The 15252-nt window shown below is 49.8% G+C and overlaps 2 protein-coding genes across 2 annotated transcripts; both read left to right on the forward strand.

Moving 5' to 3' along the window:
* The first annotated feature begins 2 nt into the window (after window positions 1-2).
* Window positions 3-11844, forward strand: LOC145492764 (uncharacterized). The gene is made up of 5 exons (XM_081472151.1): window positions 3-23; window positions 4315-4695; window positions 6004-6082; window positions 6150-6666; window positions 11631-11844. The coding sequence occupies exons 1-4, from the start codon at window positions 3-5 to the stop codon at window positions 6293-6295; spliced, it is 627 nt and encodes a 208-aa protein (XP_081328277.1). The 3' UTR covers window positions 6296-6666; window positions 11631-11844.
* LOC145492767 (uncharacterized) lies at window positions 6999-14550 on the forward strand. Its single transcript, XM_081472153.1, has 3 exons — window positions 6999-7031; window positions 10520-10906; window positions 14332-14550. The coding sequence occupies exons 1-3, from the start codon at window positions 6999-7001 to the stop codon at window positions 14548-14550; spliced, it is 639 nt and encodes a 212-aa protein (XP_081328279.1).
* Window positions 14551-15252: the final 702 nt, after the last annotated feature.

The following is a 15252-nucleotide window of genomic DNA, read 5'->3' on the forward strand; positions in this document are numbered from 1 at the left end:
CAATGTCCATTCAGTTAACAGACGTAATCTAGATATTAATGAAGATCTATCGTTGTTATTATAAGTACAACAAGCAACCTGTCAATCAGTTTCAAACGCTTACATACGACAAACTTTCACATTCATTTCATTTCCCACAGTTATTGTTCCAAAAATTCAACGAACATCCATGCAAAGAAAAATTGTTTAGCTTATGAAGTAAAAGCAAGACAAGATTACCAAGCCCTCACTAGGCTTTGGCTACCCAGTGTCTGTCATTTTAATTTTCAAATGAACCTACGATACAAACAGATGTCACTTACCTTTGTCAATATGACATTTCGTTGGCGAGAGGTTCAATACAGAACCCGGAAGGATTTGCAGCAAAAGCAATCGTCAGTTGTTCCTCAGGCGATCACCGCAAAAGACTCACGACAGAAGCCGCAAGGATTCGCAGCAAAAGCAATCGTTAGTCGTTCGTCAGGCGATCACCGCAAAAGACTCACGACAGAAGCCGCAAGGATTCGCAGCAAAAGCAATCGTTACTTGTTCGTCAGGCGATCACCGCAAAAGACTCACGACAGAACCCGCAAGGATTCGCAGCAAAAGCAATCGTTACTTGTTTGTCAGGCGATCACCGAAGAAGACTCACGACAAAAGCCGCAAGGATTCGCAGCAAAAGCAATCGTTACTTGTTTGTCAGGCGATCACCGCAAAAGACTCACGACTGAAGCCGCAAGGATTCGAAGCAAAAGCAATCGTTACTTGTTTGTCAAGCGATCACCGCAAAAGACTCACGAAAGAACCCGCAAGGATTCGCAGCAAAAGCAATCGTTACTTGTTTGTCAGGCGATCACCGCAGAAGACTCACGACAAAAGCCGCAAGGATTCGCAGCAAAAGCAATCGTTAGTCGTTTGTCAGGCGATCACCGCAAAAGACTCACGACAGAAGCCGCAAGAATTCGCAGCAAAAGCAATCGTTACTTGTTTGTCAAGCGATCACCGCAAAAGACTCACGACAGAACCCGCAAGGATTCGCAGCAAAAGCAATCGTTACTTGTTTGTCAGGCGATCACCGCAGAAGACTCACGACAGAAGCCGCAAGGATTCGCAGCAAAAGCAATCGTTACTTGTTTGTCAAGCGATCACCGCAAAAGACTCACGACAAAAGCCGCAAGGATTCGCAGCAAAAGCAATCGTTAGTCGTTTGTCAGGCGATCACCGCAAAAGACTCACGACAGAAGCCGCAAGAATTCGCAGCAAAAGCAATCGTTACTTGTTTGTCAGGCGATCACCGCAAAAGACTCACGACAGAAGCCGCAAGGATTCGCAGCAAAAGCAATCGTTAGTCGTTCGTCAGGCGATCACCGCAAAAGACTCACGATAGAAGCCGCAAGGATTCGCAGCAAAAGCAATCGTTACTTGTTTGTCAGGCGATCACCGCAAAAGACTCACGACAAAAGCCGCAAGGATTCGCAGCAAAAGCAATCGTTAGTCGTTCGTCAGGCGATCACCGCAAAAGACTCACGACAGAAGCCGCAAGGATTCGCTGCAAAAGCAATCGTTAGTCGTTCGTCAGGCGATCACCGCAGAAGACTCACGACAGAAGCCGCAAGGATTCGCAGCAAAAGCAATCGTTAGTCGTTCGTCAGGCGATCACCGCAAAAGACTCACGACAGAAACCGCAAGGATTTGCAGCAAAAGCAATCGTTACTTGTTCGTCAGCCGATCACCGCAAAAGACTCACGACAGAAGCCGCAAGGATTCGCAGCAAAAGCAATCGTTAGTCGTTCGTCAGGCGATCACCGCAAAAGACTCACGACAGAAGCCGCAGGGATTCGCAGCAAAAGCAATCGTTAGTCGTTCGTCAGGCGATCACCGCAAAAGACTCACGACAGAAGCCGCAAGGATTCGCAGCAAAAGCAATCGTTAGTCGTTCGTCAGGCGACCACCGCAAAAGACTCACGACAGAAGCCGCAAGGATTCGTAGCAAAAGCAATCGTTACTTGTTTGTCAGGCGATCACCGCAAAAAGACTCACGACAGAAGCCGCCAGGATTCCCAGTAAAAGCAATCGTTACTTGTTCGTCAGGCGATCATCGCAAAAAGACTCACGACAGAAGCCGCCAGGATTCGCAGCAAAAGCAATCGTTAGTCGTTCGTCAGGCGATCACCGCAAAAGACTCACGACAGAAGCCGCAAGGATTCGTAGCAAAAGCAATCGTTACTTGTTCGTCAGGCGATCACCGCAAAAGACTCACGACAGAAGCCGCAAGGATTCGCAGCAAAAGCAATCGTTACTGGTTCGTCAGGCGATCACTGCAAAAGACTCACGACAGAAGCCGCAAGGATTCGCAGCAAAAGCAATCGTTACTGGTTTGTCAGGCGATCACCGCAAAAGACTCACGACAGAAGCCGCAAGGATTCGCAGCAAAAGCAATCGTTACTGGTTCGTCAGGCGATCACTGCAAAAGACTCACGACAGAAGCCGCAAGGATTTGCAGTAAAAGCAATCGTTACTGGTTCGTCAGGCGATCACCGCAAAAGACTCACGACAGAAGCCGCAAGGATTCCCAGCAAAAGCAATCGTTAGTCGTTCGTCAGGCGATCACTGCAAAAGACTCACGACAGAAGCCCCAAGGATTCGCAGCAAAAGCAATCGTTACTTGTTTGTCAGGCGATCACCGCAAAAGACTCACGACAGAAGCCGCAAGGATTCGCAGTAAAAGCAATCGTTACTTGTTTGTCAGGCGATCACCGCAAAAGACTCACGACAGAAGCCGCAAGGATTCGCAGTAAAAGCAATCGTTACTTGTTTGTCAGGCGATCACCGCAAAAGACTCACGACAGAAGCCGCAAGGATTCGCAGTAAAAGCAATCGTTACTTGTTTCTCAGGCGATCACCGCAAAAGACTAACGACAGAAGCCGCAAGGATTCGCAGCAAAAGCAATCGTTACTGGTTTGTCAGGCGATCACCGCAAAAGACTCACGACAGAAGCCGCAAGGGCTCGAAGCAAAAGCAATCGTTACTTCTTTGTCAGGCGATCACCGCAAAAGACTAACGACAGAAGCCGCAAGGGTTCGTAGCAAAAGCAATCGTTACTTGTTTGTCAGGCGATCACCGCAAAAGACTCACGACAGAAGCCGCAAGGATTCGCAGCGAAAGCAATCGTTAGTCATTCGTCAGGCGATCACCGCACAAGACTCACGACAGACGCCGCAAGGATTCGTAGCAAAAGCAATCGTTACTTGTTTGTCAGGCGATCACCGCAAAAAGACTCACGACAGAAGCCGCCAGGATTCGCAGCAAAAGCAATCGTTAGTCGTTCGTCAGGCGATCACCGCAAAAGACTCACGACAGAAGCCGCAAGGATTCGTAGCAAAAGCAATCGTTACTTCTTCGTCAGGCGATCACCGCAAAAGAATCACGACAGAAGCCGCAAGGATTCGCAGCAAAAGCAATCGTTACTGGTTCGTCAGGCGATCACTGCAAAAGACTCACGACAGAAGCCGCAAGGATTCGCAGCAAAAGCAATCGTTACTGGTTTGTCAGGCGATCACCGCAAAAGACTCACGACAGAAGCCGCAAGGATTCGCAGCAAAACCAATCGTTACTGGTTCGTCAGGCGATCACTGCAAAAGACTCACGACAGAAGCCGCAAGGATTTGCAGTAAAAGCAATCGTTACTGGTTCGTCAGGCGATCACCGCAAAAGACTCACGACTGAAGCCGCAAGGATTCGCAGCAAAAGCAATCGTTAGTCGTTCGTCAGGCGATCACTGCAAAAGACTCACGACAGAAGCCGCAAGGATTCGCAGCAAAAGCAATCGTTAGTCGTTCGTCAGGCGATCACTGCAAAAGACTCACGACAGAAGCCGAGAGGATTCGCAGCAAAAGCAATCGTTACTTGTTTGTCAGGCGATCACCGCAAAAGACTCACGACAGAAGCCGCAAGGATTCGCAGTAAAAGCAATCGTTACTTGTTTGTCAGGCGATCATCGCAAAAGACTCACGACAGAACCCGCAAGGATTCGCAGTAAAAGCAATCGTTACTTGTTTCTCAGCCGATCACCGCAAAAGACTAACGACACAAGCCGCAAGGATTCGCAGCAAAAGCAATCGTTACTGGTTCGTCAGGCGATCACTGCAAAAGACTCACGACAGAAGCCGCAAGGATTCGCAGCAAAAGCAATCGTTACTTGTTTGTCAGGCGATCACCACAAAAGACTGACGACAGAAGCCACAAGGATTCGCAGCAAAAGCAATCGTTACTGGTTCGTCAGGCGATCACTGCAAAAGACTCACGACAGAAGCCGCAAGGATTTGCAGTAAAAGCAATCGTTACTGGTTCATCAGGCGATCACCGCAAAAGACTCACGACAGAAGCCGCAAGGATTCGCAGCAAAAGCAATCGTTAGTCGTTCGTCAGGCGATCACTGCAAAAGACTCACGACAGAAGCCGCAAGGATTCGCAGCAAAAGCAATCGTTACTTGTTTCTCAGGCGATCACCGCAAAAGACTCACGACAGAAGCCGCAAGGATTCGCAGCAAAAGCAATCGTTAGTCGTTCGTCAGGCGATCACTGCAAAAGACTCACGACAGAAGCCGCAAGGATTCGCAGCAAAAGCAATCGTTACTTGTTTGTCAGGCGATCACCGCAAAAGACTCACGACAGAAGCCGCAAGGATTCGCAGCAAAAGCAATCGTTACTTGTTTGTCAGGCGATCACCGCAAAAGACTCACGACAGAAGCCGCAAGGATTCGCAGTAAAAGCAATCGTTACTTGTTTGTCAGGCGATCATCGCAAAAGACTCACGACAGAACCCGCAAGGATTCGCAGTAAAAGCAATCGTTACTTGTTTCTCAGCCGATCACCGCAAAAGACTAACGACACAAGCCGCAAGGATTCGCAGCAAAAGCAATCGTTACTGGTTCGTCAGGCGATCACTGCAAAAGACTCACGACAGAAGCCGCAAGGATTCGCAGCAAAAGCAATCGTTACTTGTTTGTCAGGCGATCACCACAAAAGACTGACGACAGAAGCCACAAGGATTCGCAGCAAAAGCAATCGTTACTGGTTCGTCAGGCGATCACTGCAAAAGACTCACGACAGAAGCCGCAAGGATTTGCAGTAAAAGCAATCGTTACTGGTTCATCAGGCGATCACCGCAAAAGACTCACGACAGAAGCCGCAAGGATTCGCAGCAAAAGCAATCGTTAGTCGTTCGTCAGGCGATCACTGCAAAAGACTCACGACAGAAGCCGCAAGGATTCGCAGCAAAAGCAATCGTTACTTGTTTGTCAGGCGATCACCGCAAAAGACTCACGACAGAAGCCGCAAGGATTCGCAGTAAAAGCAATCGTTACTTGTTTGTCAGGCGATCACCGCAAAAGACTCACGACAGAACCCGCAAGGATTCGCAGTAAAAGCAATCGTTACTTGTTTCTCAGGCGATCACCGCAAAAGACTGACGACAGAAGCCGCAAGGATTCGCAGCAAAAGCAATCGTTACTGGTTTGTCAGGCGAGCACCGCAAAAGACTCACGACAGAAGCCGCAAGGGCTCGGAGCAAAAGCAATCGTTACTTGTTTGTCAGGCGATCACCGCAAAAGACTAACGACAGAAGCCGCAAGGGTTCGCAGCAAAAGCAATCGTTACTTGTTTGTCAGGCGATCACCGCAAAAGACTCACGACAGAAGCCGCAAGGATTCGCAGCAAAAGCAATCGTTACTTGTTTGTCAGGCGATCACCGCAAAAGACTCACGACAGAAGCCGCAAGGATTCGCAGCAAAAGCAATCGTTACTTCTTTGTCAGGCGATCACCGCAAAAGACTCACGACAGAAGCCGCAACGATTCGCAGCAAAAGCAATCGCTAGTCGTTCGTGAGGCGATCACCGCAAAAGACTCACGACAGAAGCCGCAAGGATTCGCAGCAAAAGCAATCGTTAGTCGTTCGTCAGGCGATCACCGCAAAAGACTCACGACAGAAGCCGCAAGGATTCGCAGCAAAAGCAATCGTTAGTCGTTCGTCAGGCCATCACCGCAGAAGACTCACGACAAAAGCCGCAAGGATTCCCAGCAAAAGCAATCGTTAGTCGTTCGTCAGGCGATCACCGCAAGAGACTCACGACTGAAGCCGCAAGAATTCGCAGCAAAAGCAATCGTTAGTCGTTCGTCAGGCGATCACCGCAAAAGACTCACGACAGAAGCCGCAAGGATTTGCAGCAAAAGCAATCGTTACTTGTTCGTCAGCCGATCACCGCAAAAGACTCACGACAGAAGCCGCAAGGATTCGCAGCAAAAGCAATCGTTAGTCGTTCGTCAGGCGATCACCGCAAAAGACTCACGACTGAAGCCGCAAGGATTCGCAGTAAAAGCAATCGTTACTTGTTTGTCAGGCGATCATCGCAAAAGACTCACGACAGAAGCCGCAAGGATTCGCAGCAAAAGCAATCCTTACTTGTTTGTCAGGCGATCACCGCAAAAGACTCACGACAGAAGCCGCAAGGATTCGCAGCAAAAGCAATCGTTAGTCGTTCGTCAGGCGATCACCGCAAAAGACTCACGACAGAAGCCGCAAGGATTCGCAGCAAAAGGAATCGTTACTTGTTTGTCAGGCGATCACCGCAAAAGGCTCACGACAGAAGCCGCAAGGATTCGCAGCAAAAGCAATCGTTAGTCATTCGTCAGGCGATCACCGCAAAAGACTCACGACTGAAGCCGCAAGGATTCGCAGCAAAAGCAATCGTTAGTCGTTTGTCAGGTGATCACCGCAAAAGACTCACGACAGAAGCCGCAAGAATTCGCAGCAAAAGCAATCGTTACTTCTTTCTCAGGCGATCACCGCAAAAGACTCACGACAGAAGCCGCAAGGATTCGCAGCAAAAGCAATCCTTACTTGTTTGTCAGGCGATCACCGCAAAAGACTCACGACAGAAGCCGCAACGATTCGCAGCAAAAGCAATCGTTAGTCGTTTGTCAGGCGATCACCGCAAAAGACTCACGACAGAAGCCGCAATGATTTGCAGTAAAAGCAATCGTTACTTGTTTGTCAGGCGATCACCGGAAAAGACTCACGACAGAAGCCACAAGGATTCGCAGCAAAAGCAATCCTGACTTGTTTGTCAGGCGATCACCGCAAAAGACTCACGACTGAAGCCGCAAGGATTCGCAGCAAAAGCAATCCTTACTTGTTTGTCAGGCGATCACCGCAAAACACTCACGACAGAAGCCGCAAGGATTCGTAGCAAAAGCAATCGTTACTTGTTTGTCAGGCGATCACCGCAAAAGACTCACGACAGAAGCCGCAGGGATTCGCAGCAAAAGCAATCGTTAGTCGTTCGTCAGGCGATCACCGCAGAAGACTCACGACAGAAGCCGCAAGGATTCGCAGCAAAAGCAATCGTTAGTCGTTCGTCAAACGATCACCGCAAAAGACTCACGACAGAAGCCGCAAGGATTCGTAGCAAAAGCAATCGTTACTTGTTTGTCAGGCGATCACCGCAAAAGACTCACGACAGAAGCCCAAGGATTCGTAGCAAAAGCAATCGTTACTTGTTTGTCAGGCGATCACCGCAAAAGACTCACGACTGAAGCCGCAAGGATTCGCAGCAAAAGCAATCCTTAGTCGTTCGTCAGGCGATCACCGCAAAAGACTCACGACAGAAGCCGCAAGGATTTGCAGTAAAAGCAATCCTTACTTGTTCGTCAGGCGATCACCGCAAAAGACTCACGACAGAAGCCGCAAGGATTCCCAGCAAAAGCAATCGTTAGTCGTTCGTCAGGCGATCACCGCAGAAGACTCACGACAGAAGCCGCAAGGATTCGCAGCGAAAGCAATCGTTAGTCATTCGTCAGGCGATCACCGCACAAGACTCACGACAGACGCCGCAAGGATTCATAGCAAAAGCAATCGTTACTTGTTTGTCAGGCGATCACCGCAAAAAGACTCACGACAGAAGCCGCCAGAATTCCCAGTAAAAGCAATCGTTACTTGTTCGTCAGGCGATCACCGCAAAAAGACTCACGACAGAAGCCGCAAGGATTCGCAGCAAAAGCAATCGTTAGTCGTTCGTCAGGCGATCACCGCAGAAGACTCACGACAGAAGCCGCAAGGATTCCTAGCAAAAGCAATCGTTACTTGTTCGTCAGGCGATCACCGCAAAAGACTCACGACAGAAGCCGCAAGGATTCGCAGCAAAAGCGATCGTTACTGGTTCGTCAGGCGATCACTGCAAAAGACTAACGACAGAAGCCGCAAGGATTTGCAGTAAAAGCAATCGTTACTTGTTCGTCAGGCGATCACCGCAAAAGACTCACGACAGAAGCTGCAAGGATTGGCAGCAAAAGCAATCCTTACTTGTTTGTCAGGCGATCACCGCAAAAGACTCACGACAGAAGCCGCAAGGATTCGCAGCAAAAGCAATCGTTAGTCGTTTGTCAGGCGATCACCGCAAAAGACTCACGACAGAAGCCACAAGGATTTGCAGTAAAAGCAATCGTTACTTGTTTGTCAGGCGATCACCGGAACAGACTCACGACAGAAGCCACAAGGATTCGCAGCAAAAGCAATCCTTACTTGTTTGTCAGGCGATCACCGCAAAAGACTCACGACTGAAGCCGCAAGGATTCGCAGCAAAAGCAATCCTTACTTGTTTGTCAGGCGATCACCGCAAAAGACTCACGACAGAAGCCGCAAGGATTCGTAGCAAAAGCAATCGTTACTTGTTTGTCAGGCGATCACCGCAAAAGACTCACGACAGAAGCCGCAGGGATTCGCAGCAAAAGCAATCGTTAGTCGTTCGTCAGGCGATCACCGCAGAAGACTCACGACAGAAGCCGCAAGGATTCGCAGCAAAAGCAATCGTTAGTCGTTCGTCAAACGATCACCGCAAAAGACTCACGACAGAAGCCGCAAGGATTCCTAGCAAAAGCAATCGTTACTTGTTCGTCAGGCGATCACCGCAGAAGACTCACGACAGAAGCCGCAAGGATTCGCAGCAAAAGCAATCGTTAGTCGTTCGTCAAACGATCACCGCAAAAGACTCACGACAGAAGCCGCAAGGATTCGCAGCAAAAGCAATCGTTAATCGTTCGTCAGGCGATCACCGCAGAAGACTCACGACAGAAGCCGCAAGGATTCCTAGCAAAAGCAATCGTTACTTGTTCGTCAGGCGATCACCGCAAAAGACTCACGACAGAAGCCGCAAGGATTTGCAGTAAAAGCAATCGTTACTTGTTCGTCAGGCGATCACCGCAAAAGACTCACGACAGAAGCCGCAAGGATTCCCAGCAAAAGCAATCGTTAGTCGTTCGTCAGGCGATCACCGCAGAAGACTCACGACAGAAGCCGCAAGGATTCGCAGCGAAAGCAATCGTTAGTCCTTCGTCAGGCGATCACCTCACAAGACTCACGACAGACGCCGCAAGGATTCATAGCTAAAGCAATCGTTACTTGTTTGCCAGGCGATCACCGCAAAAAGACTCACGACAGAAGCCGCCAGAATTCCCAGTAAAAGCAATCGTTACTTGTTCGTCAGGCGATCACCGCAAAAAGACTCACGACAGAAGCCGCAAGGATTCGCAGCAAAAGCAATCGTTAGTCGTTCGTCAGGCGATCACCGCAGAAGACTCACGACAGAAGCCGCAAGGATTCCTAGCAAAAGCAATCGTTACTTGTTCGTCAGGCGATCACCGCAAAAGACTCACGACAGAAGCCGCAAGGATTCGCAGCAAAAGCAATCGTTACTGGTTCGTCAGGCGATCACTGCAAAAGACTAACGACAGAAGCCGCAAGGATTTGCAGTAAAAGCAATCGTTACTTGTTCGTCAGGCGATCACCGCAAAAAGACTCACGACAGAAGCCGCAAGGATTCGCAGCAAAAGCAATCGTTAGTCGTTCGTCAGGCGATCACCGCAGAAGACTCACGACAGAAGCCGCAAGGATTCCTAGCAAAAGCAATCGTTACTTGTTCGTCAGGCCATCACCGCAAAAGACTCACGACAGAAGCCGCAAGGATTCGCAGCAAAAGCAATCGTTAGTCGTTTGTCAGGCGATCACCGCAAAAGACTCACGACAGAAGCCGCAAGGGCTCGGAGCGAAAGCAATCGTTACTTGTTTGTCAGGCGATCACCGCAAAAGACTAACGACAGAAGCCGCAAGGGTTCGTAGCAAAAGCAATCGTTACTTGTTTGTCAGGCGATCACCGCAAAACACTCACGACAGAAGCCGCAAGGATTCGCAGCGAAAGCAATCGTTAGTCATTCGTCAGGCGATCACCGCACAAGACTCACGACAGACGCCGCAAGGATTCGTAGCAAAAGCAATCGTTACTTCTTTGTCAGGCGATCACCGCAAAAAGACTCACGACAGAAGCCGCCAGGAATCCCAGTAAAAGCAATCGTTACTTGTTCGTCAGGCGATCACCGCAAAAAGACTCACGACAGAAGCCGCCAGGATTCGCAGCAAAAGCAATCGTTAGTCGTTCGTCAGGCGATCACCGCAAAAGACTCACGACAGAAGCCGCAAGGATTCGTAGCAAAAGCAATCGTTACTTGTTCGTCAGGCGATCACCGCAAAAGACTCACGACAGAAGCCGCAAGGATTCGCAGCAAAAGCAATCGTTACTGGTTCGTCAGGCGATCACTGCAAAAGACTCACGACAGAAGCCGCAAGGATTCGCAGCAAAAGCAATCGTTACTTGTTTGTCAGGCGATCACCGCAAAAGACTCACGACAGAAGCCGCAAGGATTCGCAGCAAAGGCAATCGTTACTGGTTCGTCAGGCGATCACTGCAAAAGACTCACGACAGAAGCCGCAAGGGTTTGCAGTAAAAGCAATCGTTACTGGTTCGTCAGGCGATCACCGCAAAAGACTCACGACAGAAGCCGCAAGGATTCGCAGCAAAAGCAATCGTTACTTGTTTGTCAGGCGATCACCGCAAAAGATTCACGACAGAAGCCGCAAGGACTCGCAGTAAAAGCAATCGTTACTTGTTTGTCAGGCGATCACCGCAAAAGACTCACGACAGAACCCGCAAGGATTCGCAGTAAAAGCAATCGTTACTTGTTTCTCAGGCGATCACCGCAAAAGACTCACGACAGAAGCCGCAAGGACTCGCAGTAAAAGCAATCGTTACTTGTTTGTCAGGCGATCACCGCAAAAGACTCACGACAGAACCCGCAAGGATTCGCAGTAAAAGCAATCGTTACTTGTTTCTCAGGCGATCACCGCAAAAGACTAACGACAGAAGCCGCAAGAATTCGCAGCAAAAGCAATCGTTACTGGTTCGTCAGGCGATCACTGCAAAAGACTCACGACAGAAGCCGCAAGGATTCGCAGCAAAAGCAATCGTTACTTGTTTGTCAGGCGATCACCGCAAAAGACTCACGACAGAAGCCGCAAGGATTCGCAGCAAAAGCAATCGTTACTGGTTCGTCAGGCGATCACTGCAAAAGACTCACGACAGAAGCCGCAAGGATTCGCAGCAAAAGCAATCGTTACTTGTTTGTCAGGCGATCACCGCAAAAGACTCACGACAGAAGCCGCAAGGATTCGCAGCAAAAGCAATCGTTACTTCTTTGTCAGGCGATCACCGCAAAAGACTCACGACAGAAGCCGCAAGGATGCGCAGCAAAAGCAATCGCTAGTCGTTCGTGAGGCGATCACCGCAAAAGACTCACGACAGAAGGCGCAAGGATTCGCAGCAAAAGCAATCGTTAGTCGTTCGTCAGGCGATCACCGCAAAAGACTCACGACAGAAGCCGCAAGGATTCGCAGCGAAAGCAATCGTTAGTCGTTCATCAGGCCATCACCGCAGAAGACTCACGACAGAAGCCGCAAGGATTCGCAGCAAAAGCAATCGTTAGTCGTTCGTCAGGCGATCACCGCAAAAGACTCACGACTGAAGCCGCAAGGATTCGCAGCAAAAGCAATCGTTAGTCGTTCGTCAGGCGATCACCGCAAAAGACTCACGACAGAAGCCGCAAGGATTCGCAGCAAAAGCAATCGTTACTTGTTTGTCAGGCGATCACCGCAAAAGACTCACGACAGAAGCCGCAAGGATTCGCAGCAAAAGCAATCGTTACTTCTTTGTCAGGCGATCACCGCAAAAGACTCACGACAGAAGCCGCAAGGATGCGCAGCAAAAGCAATCGCTAGTCGTTCGTGAGGCGATCACCGCAAAAGACTCACGACAGAAGGCGCAAGGATTCGCAGCAAAAGCAATCGTTAGTCGTTCGTCAGGCGATCACCGCAAAAGACTCACGACAGAAGCCGCAAGGATTCGCAGCGAAAGCAATCGTTAGTCGTTCATCAGGCCATCACCGCAGAAGACTCACGACAGAAGCCGCAAGGATTCGCAGCAAAAGCAATCGTTAGTCGTTCGTCAGGCGATCACCGCAAAAGACTCACGACTGAAGCCGCAAGGATTCGCAGCAAAAGCAATCGTTAGTCGTTCGTCAGGTGATCACCGCAAAAGACTCACGACAGAAGCCGCAAGGATTCGCAGCAAAAGCAATCCTTACTTGTTTGTCAGGCGATCACCGCAAAAGACTCACGACTGAAGCCGCAAGGATTCGCAGCAAAAGCAATCGTTAGTCGTTCGTCAGGCGATCACCGCAAAAGACTCACGACAGAAGCCGCAAGGATTCGCAGCAAAAGCAATCGTTACTTGTTTGTCAGGCGATCACCGCAAAAGACTCACGACAGAACCCGCAAGGATTCGCAGCAAAAGCAATCGTTAGTCGTTCGTCAGGCGATCACCGCAAAAGACTCACGACAGAAGCCGCAAGGATTCGCAGCAAAAGCAATCGTTACTTGTTTGTCAGGCGATCACCGCAAAAGACTCACGACTGAAGCCGCAAGGATTCGCAGCAAAAGCAATCGTTAGTCGTTCGTCAGGCGATCACCGCAAAAGACTCACGACAGAAGCCGCAAGGATTCGCAGCAAAAGCAATCGTTACTTGTTTGTCAGGCGATCACCGCAAAAGACTCACGACAGAAGCCGCAAGGATTCGCAGCAAAAGCAATCGTTAGTCGTTCGTCAGGCGATCACCGCAAAAGACTCACGACAGAAGCCGCAAGGATTCGCAGCAAAAGCAATCGTTACTTGTTTGTCAAGCGATCACCGCAAAAGACTCACGACTGAAGCCGCAAGGATTCGCAGCAAAAGCAATCGTTAGTCGTTCGTCAGGCGATCACCGCAAAAGACTCACGACAGAAGCCGCAAGGATTCGCAGCAAAAGCAATCGTTACTTGTTTGTCAGGCGATCACCGCAAAAGACTCACGACTGAAGCCGCAAGGATTCGCAGCAAAAGCAATCGTTAGTCGTTCGTCAGGTGATCACCGCAAAAGACTCACGACAGAAGCCGCAAGGATTCGCAGCAAAAGCAATCCTTACTTGTTTGTCAGGCGATCACCGCAAAAGACTCACGACTGAAGCCGCAAGGATTCGCAGCAAAAGCAATCGTTAGTCGTTCGTCAGGCGATCACCGCAAAAGACTCACGACAGAAGCCGCAAGGATTCGCAGCAAAAGCAATCGTTACTTGTTTGTCAGGCGATCACCGCAAAAGACTCACGACAGAAGCCGCAAGGATTCGCAGCAAAAGCAATCGTTAGTCGTTCGTCAGGCGATCACCGCAAAAGACTCACGACAGAAGCCGCAAGGATTCGCAGCAAAAGCAATCGTTACTTGTTTGTCAAGCGATCACCGCAAAAGACTCACGACTGAAGCCGCAAGGATTCGCAGCAAAAGCAATCGTTAGTCGTTCGTCAGGCGATCACCGCAAAAGACTCACGACAGAAGCCGCAAGGATTCGCAGCAAAAGCAATCGTTACTTGTTTGTCAGGCGATCACCGCAAAAGACTCACGACTGAAGCCGCAAGGATTCGCAGCAAAAGCAATCGTTAGTCGTTCGTCAGGTGATCACCGCAAAAGACTCACGACAGAAGCCGCAAGGATTCGCAGCAAAAGCAATCCTTACTTGTTTGTCAGGCGATCACCGCAAAAGACTCACGACTGAAGCCGCAAGGATTCGCAGCAAAAGCAATCGTTAGTCGTTCGTCAGGCGATCACCGCAAAAGACTCACGACAGAAGCCGCAAGGATTCGCAGCAAAAGCAATCGTTACTTGTTTGTCAGGCGATCACCGCAAAAGACTCACGACAGAACCCGCAAGGATTCGCAGCAAAAGCAATCGTTAGTCGTTCGTCAGGCGATCACCGCAAAAGACTCACGACAGAAGCCGCAAGGATTCGCAGCAAAAGCAATCGTTACTTGTTTGTCAGGCGATCACCGCAAAAGGCTCACGACAGAAGCCGCAAGGATTCGCAGCAAAAGCAATCGTTAGTCGTTCGTCAGGCCATCACCGCAAAAGACTCACGACAGAAGCCGCAAGGATTCGCAGCAAAAGCAATCGTTAGTCGTTCGTCAGGCCATCACCGCAGAAGACTCACGACAGAAGCCGCAAGGATTCGCAGCAAAAGCAATCGTTAGTCATTCGTCAGGCGATCACCGCAAAAGACTCACGACTGAAGCCGCAAGGATTCGCAGCAAAAGCAATCGTTAGTCGTTCGTCAGGCGATCACCGCAAAAGACTCACGACTGAAGCTGCAAGGATTCGCAGCAAAAGCAATCGTTAGTTGTTTGTCAGGCGATCACCGCAGAAGACTCACGACAGAAGCCGCAAGGATTCGCAGCAAAAGCAATCGTTACTTGTTTGTCAGGCGATCACCGCAAAAGACTCACGACAGAAGCCGCAAGGATTCGCAGCAAAAGCAATCGTTACTTGTTTGTCAGGCGATCACCGCAAAAGACTCACGACAGAAGCCGCAAGGATTCGCAGCAAAAGCAATCGTTAGTCGTTCGTCAGGCGATCACCGCAAAAGACTCACGACTGAAGCCGCAAGGATTCGCAGCAAAAGCAATCGTTAGTCGTTTGTCAGGCGATCACCGCAAAAGACTCACGACAGAAGCCGCAAGGATTCGCAGTAAAAGCAATCGTTACTTGTTTGTCAGGCGATCACCGCAAAAGACTCACGACAGAAGCAGCAAGGATTCGCAGCAAAAGCAATCCTTACTTGTTTGTCAGGCGATCACCGCAAAAGACTCACGACTGAAGCCGCAAGGATTCGCAGCAAAAGCAATCCTTACTTGTTTGTCAGGCGATCACCGCAAAAGACTCACGACAGAAGCCGCAAGGATTCGCAGCAAAAGCAATCCTTACTTGTTTGTCAGGCGATCACCGCAAAAGACTCACGACAGAAGCCGC

The sequence above is a fragment of the Orbicella franksi genome, chromosome 7 (assembly GCF_964199315.1).
Source record: "Orbicella franksi chromosome 7, jaOrbFran1.1, whole genome shotgun sequence".
Taxonomy (NCBI): Eukaryota; Metazoa; Cnidaria; class Anthozoa; order Scleractinia; family Merulinidae; genus Orbicella; species Orbicella franksi.